Here is an 18,764-nt window from a genome sequence, read left to right as displayed (position 1 = left end):
TACAAGTAATAAAAACAGATTGAGATTACATATTTATTACAATCAAATGGTTACAAACAACGTATATTAAATTATATTTAGATTTTTATGTGTGAACCTTTTATACAGTGCTTACATTTGTATTCTAGTACGTGCTGAACTCTACTCAATTGGACCCATAAAAACGTGGACTTGCCTGTCCCCGCCCCTATGCATATCAAAACTCTCTAATTGGATGGTGGACGATAGCGTCATTAAAGAAGGCTGGCTCTGAAGGTTGCTTTGTGTTTGGGATGTGAGGCAGGTTACAAGCTAGCGTTCTTCTCTTAAAACAGATAAGTAGTAAACGACTTTGAAGTAATGTCGGAGTAGGTGGATTTTTAGCATTGTTGGTTGTATTTATTTTTTCTCTCCCCAGAAATCGGTCTCTCTGGCACATGATTTAGAACGAGTGCGCTGAATAAGAAGTTGTAAATACTTTAGTTTGCTAGTGTGCTAAATCTTCCCGTTGTATTTACCTCTTCAGCTGACTGCGCTTGCTAATTATTGCTGCATTAACTCGTTTAGTTAATTAGTGAGTGCCAAGGGAACCGACTTCAGTAGTAAAACGCTGGTAGATAGGTGAGTCTAACCTGCTGCTGGACTGAAATGCCAGATTCAAGGATGATGAACAAGAACGGAATGGTGTCAAATATTCAGATGCGGATAAGGACTGACTCGTTTAAGAGCAATTACGACCTGGTTGGCAAAGAATTGGGCAGGTATGTAATAAGGTTGCTTATGCTATACATGCCCAAGCTGTGCATGATTATTTAGTAGGATGATATTTCAGGCTATCCTGTATTAATGTCGCAGTCTTTGAGCTGCTGGTGGTGCATCTCTGTAGTAGCAATCAGAATGGGTCAGCTGAAAATTGTTCACAAAAAAAGTCAGCGTCGTAGTGATAAATGGAGCTCATTACCTGGTACTCATATTGCACGTTTGGAACGGTATTTTATCAATAGCTGAGAAGCCCCGTCCGATGCTCCATGCAGCCGGGATTTTCTGCACTCACATACTAAGTGTTTGTTTTCTGTTCACTGTTTTACACACACACACACACACACACAAATTGTTGGTTGTATTTGTATTTTTTTAAGGTTGTTTGGTTTTGGCACAAGTACAGGTGAAGACTTTGATGTGTGTATGTGTGTAGGTTATCATCTGAAGTTTATTTGGGGCTTAAAATATCTTATCAGTGCTTAGATTGTCCTAAAGATTGTTGTAGGGGTCAGTGTGAAATTCTGCACTGACCAGCTTCCCAAATGTCACAGCCATATGGCTTCATGTCAGCTCTCAAAAACTTATTTATTTATTCATTCATTCATTCATTTAATTTTATTTTAAACAACGCAGTTTAAGCTGTGATAGAAAAGAAATCAAAGCCTAATTGACAGGGTAATGTTCAGTTTATCTACTGTCTACCATGAATGAGCATTCTACACATTGCGAAGGAAGCTGATGTGGGCATTATAGGGGAGTGATCATAGATAAGATAGAATAACTTCTCGGAACATTGGGACTTTGTGTAAGCAAACCATTTGTCAAGTAATCTCGCCTCTGCTCTGGGGCAGGATTTATTGGCGAGGGTCACTTTCGCTTATTATAACACTCAAACTGTTTTTGCAAGCCTATTGACTGCAGGAAAAATAATTCACCATTTTTCCCTTTGCCTGTTTCATTCCATATTAAGCCTCTTAGATCTCTTATTTTCCTGTGCAGGGGACTCTAGCACTGGCACATGTATATTAATAATACAGAGGACATTGTTTCTGCTTATCCACTGCTTATGCTAGAGCCATAATAGTACTCCTGCCAGGTTTATGTTTGCAAAGTTTTGTTTTGTTTTTTCTTGCAAGTCACATTCTGTGTTGGGTGAGCAGTGGAATCAAGTATGTTCAGACCCCCTGTCATTTATTAGACATCTGTGTGTGCCTTGCAATGCAGATGAAACCAAATGCTTAAGTAGGCACTCAAGGGAAGTATTATGAAGTTCACCTTAAACAACGAATGGGCCATTCTCTCAACATGCATTTTGTGTTTTTGAGTTAAAACGAACAGTCAGGGCTCAATTTCTTTATACACTTTTCAATACCACAGTGAGTTGTCTATACTTGGAACCTTGTTTGAAGTCATTGGGAAGTTGATTTTTTTTCCCTCAGTGGTATAACATGGACTTACTAAATATGCCCTTCCACTCCAGCTGATTGCTGAGATTTCTTTGTGGGACATCATGGGACATCCTGGGCAAGCAGCCAGGGCTCTCTGGCTCTGTAGCCACCAACACCACCCCCACCTCTGCCCTGCCAGCACCCTCAGGTTCAGCCACTAAATCTCATTAATTGCAGGAATGCAAGATGCGCTGATGCCAGGAGAGTAGCTTGTCAAGATTAGACAAACCGTAATAGAGGGAGGAGGGATGTTAATAGCTATCTTGACTCTGTAATACCTACTGTGAATCCTACATGTAATCCTCCCCTACTGCAGACCTCTGCCTACTCGTCATCTATAGTATACACACTGTACACACACACACACACACACACACACATGCACACACGCATGCACACACCTATCCATTCACCCTAACACCTGGGTCTACACTGTTTGGTCTGCTGCTGTAAGGTAAATGGTCCCATGGCTGATGAAGGTGTTATTATTCTTCCAGTGACTGTTCACTCGTCAAGTGAATTAAAAGAGATGGCTTTGACCTTCTTCAATGCGTCATTAGGTTAAGCAGATTTCCAGTTTAATGAATAGATATGGGGTCTGTGACACAATTATTTGTTTGTGCACATACCTTCTAGATGCATATCCTAAACTCAGGAATGCATTGGACTTGCTACGCAAAATCTAACCCTGGATTGCATTTGTACTCTTTTAACTTGCTTCATTATTATTGGAGAGCGGTGGCCCGTATGTTTTGAGGGAATTTTGTTGACCTCCAGGGACTGCAGAGCAGACAGAAGGTTGTCTGACTTCACCCTTTTCTTTATTCTTTGACCGCTTTCAGTGAGGTGACTGAATGCAGGCTTGGATTGCACACAATTCATTGAAGAGCTTCAATGTGTTATCAGTTAGACTGAATTGTGGGTTTGACAGGTCATATCAGGACCATCTCTGTTGCATAACTCCAGCTTGGGGGTAGGTTAAACTCTTGAATTAAGGTTAATGGAACTCCTCATTTTACTCTTACATGCATTATTGTTCATTTAAATTTACAAAATTAGAGCATTGCATGGCACAGTTCTTACCCTATAGTGTGGGTGTTTGATCCCTCTGTGCGCCTAGTGTCTGCCTAGACATGTGAGAATGTAGAGTGGAGTTTCATGTCTTCCAAGCATGAGAGTGGCTGATGACAGCTAAAGCTTTTCAGACATGACTCAGTCCTTCTGAGAGACACTGAAAATGCAGATCTCTACAGGAAAACATGTCTAAGATAGATGTCGTCATCTTTGTTTCTGGGTCATACTGTCTTTGTGGACACTCAGACATTTTGTGGTGACCTTCAGGGTCCTTTTATGATTATGCATTGTTATAGAATGATGAGTGCTGCAAGATGCTTTTACAGTGTGAAACCTCAATGTGCAAGCGTCAGGCATAGTTTGTGTAAATGACGAGAAAAACTGCAGTTATTTTTGTTACCTGAAGGGAAAAGAAGTGTCTGTCTCAAGACTAAGCTTTCATTTTCACACTAAATTTTCCAGTAACACCAACACCCTGGAGCTTAAAACAGATTCTTTTACAGTGCTGGCCCATATGCCCCTGCCTGCTTTAAAGCAACTCTCTAGAGTTTGAAGAATTAACTCTCCCTGCGCTTGAGGGGAGACCAAGTTCTTCCAACAAGGGAACCAAATACCTCTATGTGCTGTGCGATAGACCTGGGTTCTCACAGCTACCTTTGTCCTTGTGTCACTGTTTGAACTCCTCTCATAATTGCAGTCTTGATTTTTGATGTGTCCAAATGTAAATTAGCAACAGGTTCTTAATTTCCAATTCCAAAGATGAAAAAGCCTGTGGGAATGGTCTGCTACAGCAAATTTTGAGCTGGTACCAGAGATTACTTTGCTGCTGCAAAGCTGAATGTCCACTTGATTCTTAGCTCAGAGTTCAGATTTGATTTTGCTCTATCTGCAAAGCTTTGCAGTCAACAGACAAGGCAGAGATGTTTTTTTGTAAACACCTGGGGGTTTGTCCATTCTTATTTAGATTCATGATATGTGTCAAAGAGACAAGCTCTGTAATCCAACTGAGTGAGGAGAGGCCCCACACCTCTCAGCATCCCCCCCTGCTGGGAATTCTTTGAGAGGCTTAGGGTAGAACCATGAGGAACACCCTGGAGCAATCTGTCACTCTCTCCACACAGTCAGTTCTTCCTAACTGCGACAGCTCCACAAAGCAATCTATAGCGCCGTAACTAATAGATATTAGGGAGGCAACCTCCAGCCACAGCCCCCTATCATCACTAGACTTGGCTTTGAGTACCGGTAGCCTTCTGATGGACTCGCCTGCCTTGGTAAGCAGAGGGGGGAGGCTACAACTTTGTTTTTATGATTGGTGTCCCATTCAGGTAGTTGTAGGCCTCTAACAAGCAGCCAGCCACAGTGCACTGGGTGGTCCTAGACCAGGGGCAGCAGTGTCCCTCACCAGCCTTGTGAAGGCCAATTGTGTGACGGCCATAAGTGGGTCAGGCCTCACCACAGGTCTGGATGGAGGTGTTGGGAATTCCATTTGTTTCTTTTATGAGTTAGAGGAATTCAGGAAATGGATATGTGGCCATGGGACTGGCATTTTCATCAGGGGCATGTGCCTCTCAGAATTGCTTCTCACTTAACAGAAATTCTCCTGTGGTATCTTCTCCAAATCTGTGAATTGTGAAATGAAGGGGAACATAATCATTTTGATTTTCTTTTTCTTCTTTGTGGTAATTGCCACCACAGTAAATGGTAGCAGCAAGCACTGTCCGTACTAAGAGAGTGTACTCTCTTAATGTAGTGTAGACTCTACACTAAAAACGGTGCATTGTTCTGTGCACCAGTTAACTGTGGTCTTATCACTCCCTGGTCCCTCAACAGACAGTCAAGCTCAACTGTCCCCCTTATCTTTCAAGTGTCAGACTCTGTTTCCTGTGCAGTGATGTCTACAGGGTGGCTACAGGGAGTGGTGAATAGAAGGAGGGTCTGATTCTGTAGAAGAGCAAGCTGTCATTCAAAAGACCTGCAAGAAACTCCCCAACTTGCAGTGCTATTTGTGTGGGGAATCTTCACTGGTTACTTAATTATCTGCTAAAATCATGCTTAAACAGGACACCAGGCCCTGCCATCCCAAGGGTAGTGGATCTACCTCTTCGTTGTGAATTGCGACGTGCCACCTTTTCCAGCCAGCTTGAATTCTTTTCGGTTCTCTTCAAAGCAGTGAAACAGCTGCTGTGTGGTGCAGACCTCTCCAAGCTTGTTTGCATACCCTTTTCTATGGATATTTCCCTCTGACCTAGAGTGTTTCATCCTTGCTCCATCATTGATCTGCTATGTTCAGCAAGTAGATCATACCTGCTGGAGTTTCAGATCTGCAGTCAACACTACAGCCTTGTTTTTGAGCCATGTTTTTTAAACTTCACATCAGGATACAAAGTTAAGCACCAGCCTTCACTCATGGTTTACTCACAATAAGTCCTTCACTTTGCCCCCAGACGTCTTTGTTAAATGACCTCTCTAATACCTTCCAGTAAGCCTAAATACGTGAGAAGGTCAGACCTTAAGTGTCACTGAAGAAACCACTGTTCCCAAAACTAACAATATCACGTTTGAGAAAATGTTTGTGCAACTACTGTTAAAAAAAACTGTATTAAGATTCAGTTCAGTTCACCACTAATAAGCAGAACAAGTAGGCATATTCCTTTGTAAATAGGTCTCAGCCTGTTTCTCTCCACGCTCTCCCCAGGGGGAAGTTTGCTGTGGTGAAGAAGTGCATTGAGAAGGCAACAGGGAAGGAGCATGCTGCCAAGTTCCTGCGCAAGCGGCGAAAGGGAGAGGACTGTCGCATGGACATCATCCACGAGATTGCTGTCTTGGAGTCCGCCAAGTCCAACCCCTTTGTTGTGTCTCTGCATGAGGTCTACGAGGACACCTCCGAGATTATTCTAGTGCTGGAATGGTAAGTGTCTTCCCACGCAAGCAACAGGACAGTGAAAACACATGGACACATCCAAAAGTGAAATGTCCACATCTCTCATCAGTACCACACAGATACTGCTCCTCACTAGCATTTCTATTGTGAAATTCCATTGGGTTGTGGAGGAAAAAATGCTGAAGGTGTATTCACAGCTAATGCATATCACTGCTCTCATGGTTTAATGAAATGCTATGTGGTTGCTGGTTTCCTATATCAATGTTTACATGATGTTTACTTTTTCTGCAATTGCAGAAAAAGTTTGTGATGAATTTCTAGAAACATTGGCATGATTTAGTATGTTGTGGTAAAAGGCTTATTAATCTGACCTTTAACCTGTCCCCTAGCTCCCTCATGAAATCCTGCTCATAAATATCTCAGTTCATCTGCAATGAATTTGCTTTTGCTTTCAATGGAAAAGACTGTACTGCAAGAGTATGTTGGAGACTTGTGTGTTTTCCAGTTCAGTAATCATAGACAGGAAATAATAACAAACAAGAAATAACAGGCCAACACATTGTTTATTTTTAGAGCTTTCTCCTCAAACAAATTTCCAGTCCTGTAACTCAAATAATCATCGAGAAGGAATTTGCGTCATATCAGAATGCCTGGAAATCTTTCTTAGAACACGACTTTTGGGAATGGCTCTCTTGGGTATTGATTCTGCTGTTATCAGACATTTTGCTATGGTAAACATAGTGGTTCCAACTTATAAACTCTTTACTGGTTCAGTGACCAAATAAAAGGGCTGTTAGCTGGCTTTAACTGCCTCCTTGAGGTAGCATGGTACATATCAATGTACTGAGTCTTTTGAAATGACATCCAATCATGAAAAACATCTTCCTTAAAAAGTGGCAAATTTAACTAGATTATACAATACAAATGTAAATTGCTTCATATAGCCTGTACAGTTTCTAGAAGCAGGCAAAATTATGGCTCTGAAGGGTCATAGGATCAAAGGGGCAACTTTGCATTTTTACAGACTGGTGCCTCAGTGTTCTTGCCAGGAATATCCAAAGAAATGATAATGTTCAAACAGTGGGAATGTTTAAACCGTTCAATCAGTGGGAAAGAAAGGCAATCTAAGGCCATTCACAACATCTACTCTCCATTCTGTAAAGTTTTGATTTTACTGATTGATTGTCCTTCACCACCACCATCAAGCATACAGATGATGAAAATGGCTTACACTGACAGGATGCAGCCCACAAAACACTTGGGTTTCGTTAATGAGAAATAAGAGATTAGATCTTAAGTTCAGAAACTCCGACATCCTCAGTGTGGCTTTTTTTCAGAGATTGTCACAGCATGTTACTCGACTCACCTCTAAACCACTGCTGTCTCAGACAAGCATCTTCTTTCCTTATAAGGTAGAAAAGAAAATTTGCTGAACTGGTTTTACATACATGCGTGACTATCATCAAGATTGTCTTGGGTAGATTTTTTTTTCTGCAGAGAGCATCAGTGTTCACTGGTGTATACAGCTGACTTAAGTGAATGGATATCATTAATGCTGCTGATGAGGTTTTTCTATCATGCAGCTTTGGTAAACTTAAAGATGGAGTTAGACTGTGATCCTGTGGTGTTAGCAACTGTTAACATGTTCCTTCCTGCAAGGCTGAAATAAACCAGTAACCTCTGCATGAAAATGCTCTGATTGAAGTATGTTCTAGATGTGGATGTATGAAGTTGGAGGAGCACCAAGTGCTTCCTGGCTTTTGGAATTCTTATTACTCTGGCATGAAAATGTTTGAATGTCTGAAATTGCTATGATTTGCTAATGGTGGAATACACACTGGTAGCACTGTTGAAACTGTGAAAATGGAAGCTGAGCTTTCAGGTCACCCCTGCATGACTGAAATACAGAAAGCTCCCATGGTTCTCTCAGGTGCAGAATATTTCCTGGCTGCAGAGCTCTGGGGCAAGAGCACCATCCAGGCTCTCTCCCGGAACCATACCAGACGCCGCTCTGTCTGAATGACGAGTCTCCATCATCTGCCATTGTGAAACTCTGTTTATAGCCCAGTGTATCCTGTGTACTTTGTCAACAGCTTTCCACATGCTGTCTTAGATGAGGCAAAGGTGTCACATGCTGCCCTCGCCTTGCACTCCTATGCTTTTGGGGTTTCTCTCCAAGAGCATTTGTGGGGTTATTCTCTGAAATGGGTTAGTCCGAATGGCTCAGCTCTATGTATTCTTGCCTTTCTTTTTTTTTTTTAACTTTTTCTTTAAATACCCTGAGTGCATCAAACTATATGCTACAGGGTTGTCAGCTTCTGTGGTCCCCAGAGACCCAGCCTTCTCAGGGTTCAGTAACCTTTGTGTGGGCTCACTTCTGTGTAAAGCAGAGTGAAAATGTTCCATTTCCTTTGGCTTTTACGCATAAGTGGTGAGGCTGAGCAGATTCAAAAGCAGGGCAGTAACACACACACAGGCATGCATGCACACACAGCCACAACCACATCCTCTAGTCTGCATGAGAGGCAGAAACGAGAAGTCGCGCTGACTTCCCATCACTCGCTTCATTGTGCTCAAGCCTCTGTCCATATTTGAAAAAAGACATTTGCTGACATGCCTATGTGCTTGTTGTCTGGGGAAAATGAGGGTTTGGTATTTTAGTGTGAATCATCTGTGATGGTTGAATGAAATTGGTGTCTGTGGACATTGTATACCTCTGTCAGAAGGCACAGTGCAAAGCTGAGCCTTGCATGTGTTTCAAGATGTACCTTCAAGGCTTTTGTAATGCATGATGGCATATTCACCCCAGCAACTACTCTTATAAGAGTCAGTGCAGGAGGGAGGCGAAAGTCTGTCCATGTTAGAAACTAGAAATGAAAAGTTGGGGTTATTGGCTATGCCTTTGGTATACTTGCACATATGTACACACCTATATGATTCCAGTATCTCACAACTAAAAATGATTACTTTGAGATTAGGTAGTTAGTTGCCTAGATCATTTCCTCAGCAAAAGACTGTTTCTTGTCTGTGCTGTCAGGGGACTGGAGGTGATTGGTCACCATTTTACTTTTTTGTAACCATGCCCTTTTGTACCCCTATATTACTCAGCCAACACTTGTCCCCAATTTGGTAATCAGATTAGCCAAAATCTTGAGACAAAGCGTTCCTGCTTTAATGAGGTATGTACAAGAACAGTGAGTCTGCAGTGCTTATTTCTGTACAGGTTATTTCTGCCTGTTTTAATTGGGTGCAGCACATAGGCTAACACGGGCATTCACAGTATGCTGGAACCCAGCCACGGATCTACCACCAATTCTCTCTCTCTCTCTCTCTCTGTCTGTCTGTCTGTCTGTCTGTCTGTCTGTCTGTCTGTCTGTCTGTCTGTCTGTCTGTCTGTCTGTCTGTCTGTCTGTCTGTCTCACTCACTCACTCACTCTTTCTGGGTCCCTCTTTCTCACATTATCACTGTCTTTCTCATGTCTGCCTTCTCTCATTCAGTCTCATTTCTTCTGTCTTATAAGAGTTACGTTTGCAGCCGTGCTTCAAAATCATGATTGTTGTCTCCATATCCTTTTGTGTGCTGTGGAAATAGATGCCTCCTATGTAATGACTTCCATCAAAAATGCTGCAGTTTACTGCGAGTGTTCACAACCGAGTGGTGGATTGTTCCAGCCAGGACGCTCCCTCAGTGTGACGCATGTGGTCCTGTGTGACTGGGACAGGTCCTCAGCATTGTAGGAGGTTATAGGAAGCTTCACCTCTGTGACCAGGAGCCTGAAGATGCTGAAGTGGCACCACTGTACAAACCTGATTAACTGGAAGTCTGGCTGTGACTGTGGGTGGAGGCATAAGACCTGCATTCTGTACATTTTCTTCCCCTGTGCATGCCTGCTGTTCAAGGTGCATCAGCATTCACAAGTGACCTCTGAAAACAACCTCATTTCAATGGTGAATTCTTCAAGAGGTTTATTTTCTCAACAGCTGCTGGGTGGGCAAATTAATGCACATTCATCAGGATGGTCAACGCTGGCATTTTAACCCAGCTGCTGTGACCCTTGTGTTAATTCCTCATTTTGGTGTTGACTGAGGGGTGGGACATCTGAAATTGTAGCATTTTCTCCCCCTCCCCTTCTAACCTAGGCTCTTTCCTTGTCTAATTGCAGCTGTCTGAGTTCAGGCCATCTTAACAACCATTAACAACCATGTGCATTTGTGAAAATTCATCTCTTGTGAAACATTAGAGAACAGGCTGATCCTCTAAGACTGAAAGGAGCATTCCTGAGGTTTAAGAGTATCTGACTGATCTTTCAGTCCCTTTTTAATTGAAATAAATGCCAAACAACTTTGTCTGTCCCTGACTCCTTGAGCCATCTTTCATCTACTCCTGCATATCTGTCCTGTTTTATTCAGGGGATTTTGAGGAGTGTTATGTAACCTAGAATACCTTCATCTCCGATTTATATCACCTATTGTTTTTCTTTTTTCTCTCTCCTCTCAGTACACCAAACCGCCACGGAATTTCAGTATCGTGGTTTCACGCACATCACTGAATGACGTAATTAGTCTTTCCCATTTTAGCTGGCAAGATACAGCCTGCAGTTGTGTCCCCAGTCAGAAAATGTGTGCTAAAAAAGCTATTCAGCAACTTACTCTCTCTTATTTGATGTTTATCTAGGATTTTTTTTTTTTAATGAATGATAGACTAAGCTTTTAAGTGTCAAGTGTTATTTGATCTTCAAACCACTGCCCATAGAATTAGAAGTCCATGCTGTTGGGGAAGTATCTAATCAAATACTTTTTTCCCCTCCTTTATCATCTTCTTCAAAAAAACAAAGCAACCCACACTTAGTGGCCTCTCTCTCTCTAGAGCAAAGAAAGAGAGGTTTTTTATAAAAGGCAACTCTCTCCAGGCTCAGTCCACAAGGTTGACAGTTCCCAAGACCAGGATGCAAGTTGTTTTCTCAAGAAATCATCTCGCTCCACTCTCAGCCACATCCCCTGATGGGACAAGAAGGCAAACATCAGTCCACAATTGTGCATCATGTTCCCTTCTCCAGCTCTCATTGGAGAAAATTGGATGCATCTCTGGGACAAGACACTCAAATGAGAAAGCAGCCTGAGGACTGCCATCCAGTCAAGAGTTAGATCTGGGATTAGCAGCTGTCAGTCTGAACTGATATCCCTCCCTAGAATCAACTGCATTGAAGGAGTTGGTGCTTTGTACTTATCTGTGATAGGTTATTGTAGGAGCCCTTAATCCTTAACAAGGTAGGCTGAGAGAGGCAGGTAGGCAGACTGTGCCTGTGCCCCCACTCAGATTCCCTGCTTGTCATTTATGGGGTGTGGTTGATCTTGGGGTGCAGAAGTCCTTTATACACACCTCACTTCCTGTTCTTTAAATACAAAATGGTGTACACAAAGGTGAAAATGGGCTGAAATGACACAGAGTCCTTTTCTCTGGTCAGTGAAACTGCCTGATGTTTGTGAACTTTTTTGTTTTCTGACATGCTAGTTAGCTTGCTTATAGCTATGTTACTTGCAATAACTGAACATACATGACCAGTAAGCAGCAACTATGTCTAAATTGTTTGGTATGTTTTAACTTGTTTGTTAAAATTTTTAATATAGTATGTCCCTATAGTAAGAACTATAATAAGAGCTTTAATAAATATTATAAGAGCTGCCCGTATGGAATAAAACAATCTCTAGAATCCATGTTGCAGTCTTGGAAATGCTTCTACAGATTTTTCAAATTAAATTTATTGAAATGGGCTTCCCATTGGTAATGAACCATATATAAATGCTGTGATTGCACAGTGCAATTATTGTTTTCTCTTTTCATTAGCAGCTCCCTCTGCACAGTCATTTGTTTGTATATTTTATAACTGCTCTCAGTTTTCTTCAACATATCCCCTGAGATTTGTAGTAACCCCCCCACAGTCTTGATCTTTATGTTGTTTGTGGTGGTTGTGTGCGTGTGCGTCCGTGTGTGTGTGTGTGTGCGCGGGCGCGGTGGGGGACTTATACCTGTGTATGGCACCACAGATAAGCATCGTGCATAGGAGGGCATGGAGGTGAAAGGGCCTCAGTGGTGCTCGTAGCCTATTTGGGTTAACCACAGTTAAACACTGCACCACTATAAACTTTCCCTTCCCATTCATAATGCCCATGGGAGGGAGAGTGCAGATATCCACACAAATAAGACCCTTATTTTTACAGTTGGGGGTAAAGAAAGGCTGAGGAGGAAAGGAGTTTTGGGGGTGGTGAGTTGGTGGGGTGAAGTTACGTAACCATTGCATCTGCAGCGCAGCCACAATAACAGATTCCTCATACAGATGAAACCCATCTGTGCACACCAAGTCACACACGGTTCTGGGAAGACTCTCTTTCCAGGCATTTGAATCAGTTGAGATTGAGGCCTGATGTGTTCCTGTGGCATTCCATTCAGTTGCACAAGCAAGAAGGGCATTTCAGTCTTCCTCAGAATTTCCAATTGAGTTAGGCAGTGCGGTTCTTCTTGGAAGAACATTCAGTGATTTACTCTTTCATAATTCCAGAGAGGGGAGAAACTTCCTTTGTTTTGCAGAAGACCTGGACTCTGGCTCTGTGTAACAAACATGGCGTGAGGGTCTTCTGGGGTAACATACAGCAAGAGATGCTGTTTGTTTGCATTGTCTGAAAAACTGAAGAAAAAAAAAAACTGAATGCTCACAATAAGCTTAAATTAAGCTAAGATTAAATTGCGTCTTATTCTGTTTAATGTAACTGAAAATGGACTTCAATGCCTATCAGCCTATGAATAATTTTTTGCTGAATCAATGCATGCCCTCTAAATCCGTGAATTGTCTTTATTATTCCAGTTCCATCTTTATTATCTATGGTTCTGTTTGTCCATGTATGTAGTTTGTGTTACTGAAGCTGCTGTCTTTTTTTCCCCTCCTCTGTCTCTGTAGTGCTGCTGGTGGGGAGATCTTCAACCAATGTGTGGCAGACAACGACGAGGCCTTCACAGAGCAGGATGTGATCCGTCTGGCGAGGCAGATCCTGATGGGCGTGGCCTGTCTGCACCGTAAAAATGTGGTCCACTTGGATTTGAAGGTCAGTAGAGAAGTGTGGCACAGAGTAGGGCAATTCTGACAATTGGGTGGGTGGAGCAAAACGGCACAGTTGGATGTTCTTTTATTTTAGTGATGGTAGCAGGCAAACAACTCTACCAGTAGATATGGCCTCTCTGGTCCATATAAATTTCATTGGATTCTTTGTTAGGATTGTAAGAAGCAGCTCTAGAAATGGTCGTTTGCTTTTGCTTGATGCACTGATTGAAAGTTTCAGCAGCTGTTGCAATAACAACATTTACCACTAGAGACACCACGCAGAGGACTAATAGACTATATCGACAATGTCTGTTTAGCCCCCCCCAAAAAAAAACATTAAAAATTTGTACCTCATTAAATGTCAGCTGGCTTGTTTATTAGTTATGGTTCATTAATCACAGCTACAGATTAAACTTAAAATCACTTGACTTTATTTTTTTACAAGCCTTTTGGATGTCTATAGAGCATGTTATATCACACTGAAATCTGGAAAACTTAGAAAAGCAGAGGGTCTGACCTGCTCTCTCTGTTGTTCCATAACAGGGTGATAATGAAAGCCACATTTTTGGAATGCTTCCGGTTTTAGCTTCTGTGTTGTAGAGCGAATGGAAAGTTTTGTTATGTGCTGGGTTTGGACAGGCAAGGAGGCAGAGCGCCGAGGGGTGGGGGCTGCATCAATTTTTTGGAACTGGATGGCAAAAGCTGCTGCCTCATTCATGAAAACATCTCAGTCATGACTTTACTCACTGCCTGGACCACCAGTCAGTATGTCACAGTATTAAGTTGTTAATACCTTCAAGTCTTTTATAGTCCTTCTCTAATTAGATGAGCCAGACCAGTGAGCATGGCTATGAGATTGATGTAACACGGATTACAGCCTCAGTTGGCTGCTGGGTGTGCTAGGCAGCACTTTTAATGCGAAGGTTGACCTTACCATTGAGATGGCTCAAACAAGCTAAGATCAGATTTAATTCTGCAGACTGTTTGTTTTTCATTTTTGTATACTCATACTTGTGTTCAAACTGACTCCTAGAAGGTCTTTATAACCTGCTAAAACCAGAAAGAAAAACAAGCAAAATGTTCAATACAACATAACCAATGCAACAGATTTATTTGATTTATGTATTTTTGTTATTTGTGAAGAGGAGGTTAATTGCAGGTTACAACGCATAAAATAATGTAGCCACTTACACAAAAGTGTGTGTGATGTCTCCCTCTTCACTATGTGACCCACCAGTCCATGGATTCTTGTCAGTTGCTGTTGAAGACCTTGTAATTTGACCTGATGATGTGCAAATATGTACAGAAATGAGCATTATCTATGCTCCCAACAGCCTCAGAACATACTCCTAACCAGCTCTCGACCACTGGGAGACATCCGCATCGTAGATTTTGGCCTGTCCCGATGCATGGACAACATGAAGGAGGTGCGGGAAATAGTGGGCACCCCAGAGTATGTAGGTAAGTAGGCCCCACCCTGAGTTAATGTTATACGTGTGCCATTAACACTCTGCATTCCTCAATGCTCTGTTTGGCATCAGAGATAATGGAACTTGGTCTTCTTTGTACAGCACCAGAGATCCTGAACTTTGAACCAATCAGCACAGCAACAGACATGTGGTGAGTATGAGCCAACATGACCAAGGTCCTTTTCCATGTGACGTGTGGAAATATGGCAACCTTTGTGACTTTAATCTCTGATGGTTGCCATCCTCTGGTTTTGTTAGAATAGTTTAGGAAATTCTGCTTAACCTCACTAAAACTTAATACTTAAAGTCGGTATGTGGATGGTAACAAAGGCTAAAAAACAAAACAACTATATAAAACAACTATCTTGTTACCAAATATCGACTGCAAATTTCTTGACATAATGGCCAGTGAGCTCACTTGTTAGGACCTCTATTTGCTGAGAAGGATGCTAACGGAATTGCGTGAATTGGGAGAGCAAGTATGTGTAGTGAGGTACCCCATGGCTGACCCTCCTCACCCTCCTCATTCTTCTCTCCCATTTAGGAGCATCGGTGTACTGACCTACGTCATGCTGACCGGGGAGTCCCCCTTCCTAGGTGGCGACAAACAGGAGACCTTCCTCAACATCTCACAGGTCAACGTGGACTATTCCCAGGACGTCTTTGAGGGAGTGTCATCCCTGGCCATCGATTTCATTAAGTTACTGCTGGTCAAGAACCCCAGGTGAGCTCAGCAGCCATATAGCACTCAGATCCCTCTTTGCAAGTCTAAGTCAGCTTGTTCTCAAGAGACAAGGCTTTGTACCCTCAGGGTGATCAAGGGTGTGGAGTAGGACAGGCCTCTGACCTCTCTGCAGGGGTTAAAGTGGGTCAGCTGCAAATGAAGTCCTGTTTCATTCTATGAATCAATATTATCCTATCACCTACCTCTTGCTTTATTTTGCAGTCAATAAACTTACATTTAAAACCTTATCCGCAGGAGTGGCCACTCTACACTAGCTATTGTAGACTGTAATGTGCTGAAGACTGCTGTCCTTATTAAAAGAGGTGAAGCTGTTTGCAGGTGTCAGTTACATGGCTTTTGGTGTTATTTGCAATTTAAACGTAGAATTCCTGTTCCCATGATAGAAAAAACACCTTTAGCACAATTTGTTCATCTTTTTTCAAAATGTGTGTAGCACAGAAAGCTAGGCCAGGTCTGCAGCTGTAGCGTTTCAGTATGAGGCTGTTACCAGCACTGTAAACTCAGGTCTCAGGTCGTAAACACCACAGTTTAATCGCTGCAAAGTATTTGTGGTGAATGATTGCTGTGGAAAATTCTTTATTGTGCGAGTCATTTTTGAGGGTAAAAGGCAAAGAAGGGAGAATTATGCATTCTTGTTTTTTGCCTCTTTGAAAACAAGGTGTCAGTAAGTGCAAGGTGTTGAATGTTAAGGTAGTGGTTAAATTCCCTCTCACCTGTCAGGTGGTGGAATGTTACATAAATGTGGAATAAAGTGGGGCAATGATGCATGTCCCGTCTCTGATTACAAGAGGAACTTTGCTCTCTGCTGTACGTGTGAGAGATGACGGAAGGCAGGACAGTGCGTGCATGTCTACGTGCGGTTTCTAACTCTCGTTCTCAGTCTTTGGCCTCCTCTAACAGGACCTGTAGTTATTGTAGTGTTGACTCAGGGAAGTGAGGGAAAAGAATAGCTTACTGCTGCCTACTGCAGGCACTTCTGATATCAAGGGAGCTGGCAGTAAAAATATAACGCAGCAGAAACAAAATTATCTGAAAAATGCTGAGGTAAAGACCTATTGGGTATCCCAAGAATCATGTAGCATGTCATTTAAGGGCATGTCCATGGGTTCTGTGAAGCTATTGATGGATTTTTCCCCTTAAATCATTCACTGTGACATGATAAATATTGCAAGAAGCTTGGCAATAGTGTAGAAAAGATAGAATGGGTAGAATGTCATCACATGATAACAGCAGGTGCAAGAAACCACAGAATATCATGAAATTCAGACTGAATATAGCTCATTGGTGTGGATGGGATGTAAGCATTAAACAAGGACGTCCCAGTCCTTGAATCCAAAAATGAGGAGAACTCTGTCTAGGTGGTTTGGAGAAACTTATAGCAGTTATAACCACTACTAACAAGGATCTTCTCTTCTCTGTGTCTGCAGGAAGAGAGCCACTGCAGAGGAGTGTCTGAAGCACCCCTGGCTGAGTGGGCATGCTCACCCCCACCTCCTATCTAGCCATCTGCCCTCCCTGGATGAGCCAGAGACCGAACAGTCTGAATCGGAACCCGAGCCAGAGAGTCCAGCCTCATCTCCAGAGCTGCTCATCATGGCCTCTTACACCCTCTGTTCCAGCCACAGTGAAATGAAGTTAGGGAGGGGAGCCTTCGCTTTTGACGAGCCCTTCCCCACCCACCCCAAAATTAAACAGGGGCTCATCTGCTGAGCTGTGTTGATGGTTGCCCCATGTACCATGATGACCCAGTTTATACCAAATAAACATGGCTGAAGCCATTTGGCCTGGCCTAGTGCAGTGCAATGGCTCATGCAGCATGTGTGTACATGTCAGCTTGAGCACTGAATGTAAATGAAGACAGCTTTGTCATGCTCTTTGCTGAAAACAGTTGTAAGGCTCAGAGGACTGAAGGCTGCTCTTGATTTTCCTCCACAAGCTTTGAGCACTGTGGTGGAGTTCGTTGCTTTAAAAAAAAGACAATAACAAACTCGAACAAAAGGATGAAGCATTCTGTTTTCCCCCCTGCTGAATGAGAAGAATCTGGTGAGCAGGTTTTCTGTGGTCTGTTCTTTGTTCTATTTGTACTCCTGAGTGTCCCTCACAGCCCCATGCCACCCTGAAGCAGATGTTGGACTGCTTCCTTCAAAAGGAAGGTCTGTTGCCCGAGAGGCATCACATCAAAGCTTAGCTGTGAGCGAGCTTCACTCTGGATTTTTTGTTCATTTTATTGTGTTGCCAAACATGTCAGCAAAGTCTGTTTGAGAGCTTGTTGATGAGGATTTTCAGACATTTCTGTTGTCCTGACAGGTCAGTGGACAGATTTGCCAGGCTGTGTGCTTGAAGGAACTTGCATTGCAAAGACATGTCAGGTGGTAAACTGATGGTCATGGGATCTACCTCACAAAGGCCATTCAGAATGCAGTTTCACAAGTGTAATATGCTCTTTTTTGTTTTATTTATTTGTTGGTATGCTTGTTTGTTTCACCCTTTATCCCCATCGTGTTCTTTCAAGTCCCATCAAGACAACTTCCTTTGAAACCTAGAGCCAGGATTTTAATAAATGTTCTGTGTCTTCTGTAGTTGATAGACAATCCAGCCTCAAAGCACTTTCAGTGGACCAAGCAACAGATCTTTATGTAGGCAGGCATCAGTCACCAAAGACTTTTTAAAAGGGTATAGTTCAAGGATGCACAAATCTGTATACATGTTCATACACATATGCACACAAATGTCACATTTTGCAAATGTTGTTCATTACATTCCACCAAGTGCCAGACAGTACACCCCACACAGTGTTGTACAGTCACAAACATATTCATGAAAATGTTCTTAATATTCACTGTTTAAATATGTGATGTTTTATTTCTCTGCACTTCCAGCTTCAACAGCTCATCAGGCTGTGTAGATAATGATGTCCAGTAAGAAAGCCTTGAATGCAGCAGTATCACAAAGCAGATGAAAAGATCTGTTTGACATTCTTGTGAATTTGTTATAGGTCTTTCAAAAGTACCATGAAATGTGTTTTGAAATACTTTTTGGAGGAAGGTGATGCATTTTCTGAGACTTGTCTGAATTGCTGATAATGTTAACCAAGAGTTATGTATATTTTTGTCTTTATTTTTAGATGAATGCTCTGTAAAAAATATTTTTCTATTGCCATTTCTGATGTTTTGAGGTTCATGTATCTAAATATAAAGGTTGTTATATAAAATTAAAATTATTGTCTGTATTTCCTTGTTTGTGACTTTCATTAATTCCTTACACAATTTTATTATAGTGGAGGGCTTGATTTACCTGGATTTAAAACCCTCA

The 18,764-nt window shown here is 42.1% G+C and overlaps 1 protein-coding gene across 1 annotated transcript; it reads left to right on the top strand.

The window, feature by feature from the left end:
* Window positions 1–282: 282 nt before the first annotated feature.
* On the top strand, window positions 283–18,497 carry LOC118781112 (serine/threonine-protein kinase 17A-like). Its single transcript, XM_036534003.1, has 7 exons — window positions 283–740; window positions 5,959–6,171; window positions 13,098–13,242; window positions 14,573–14,699; window positions 14,810–14,858; window positions 15,252–15,431; window positions 16,880–18,497. Exons 1-7 carry the CDS (start codon window positions 628–630, stop codon window positions 17,160–17,162), a joined length of 1,110 nt encoding a protein of 369 aa, XP_036389896.1. The 5' UTR covers window positions 283–627; the 3' UTR covers window positions 17,163–18,497.
* Window positions 18,498–18,764: the final 267 nt, after the last annotated feature.

This window comes from Megalops cyprinoides, chromosome 1 (genome assembly GCF_013368585.1).
Source record: "Megalops cyprinoides isolate fMegCyp1 chromosome 1, fMegCyp1.pri, whole genome shotgun sequence".
Taxonomy (NCBI): Eukaryota; Metazoa; Chordata; class Actinopteri; order Elopiformes; family Megalopidae; genus Megalops; species Megalops cyprinoides.
The sequence above is the reverse complement of the archived record's forward strand: the minus strand, read 5'-3'. Positions and strand labels throughout refer to the sequence as shown.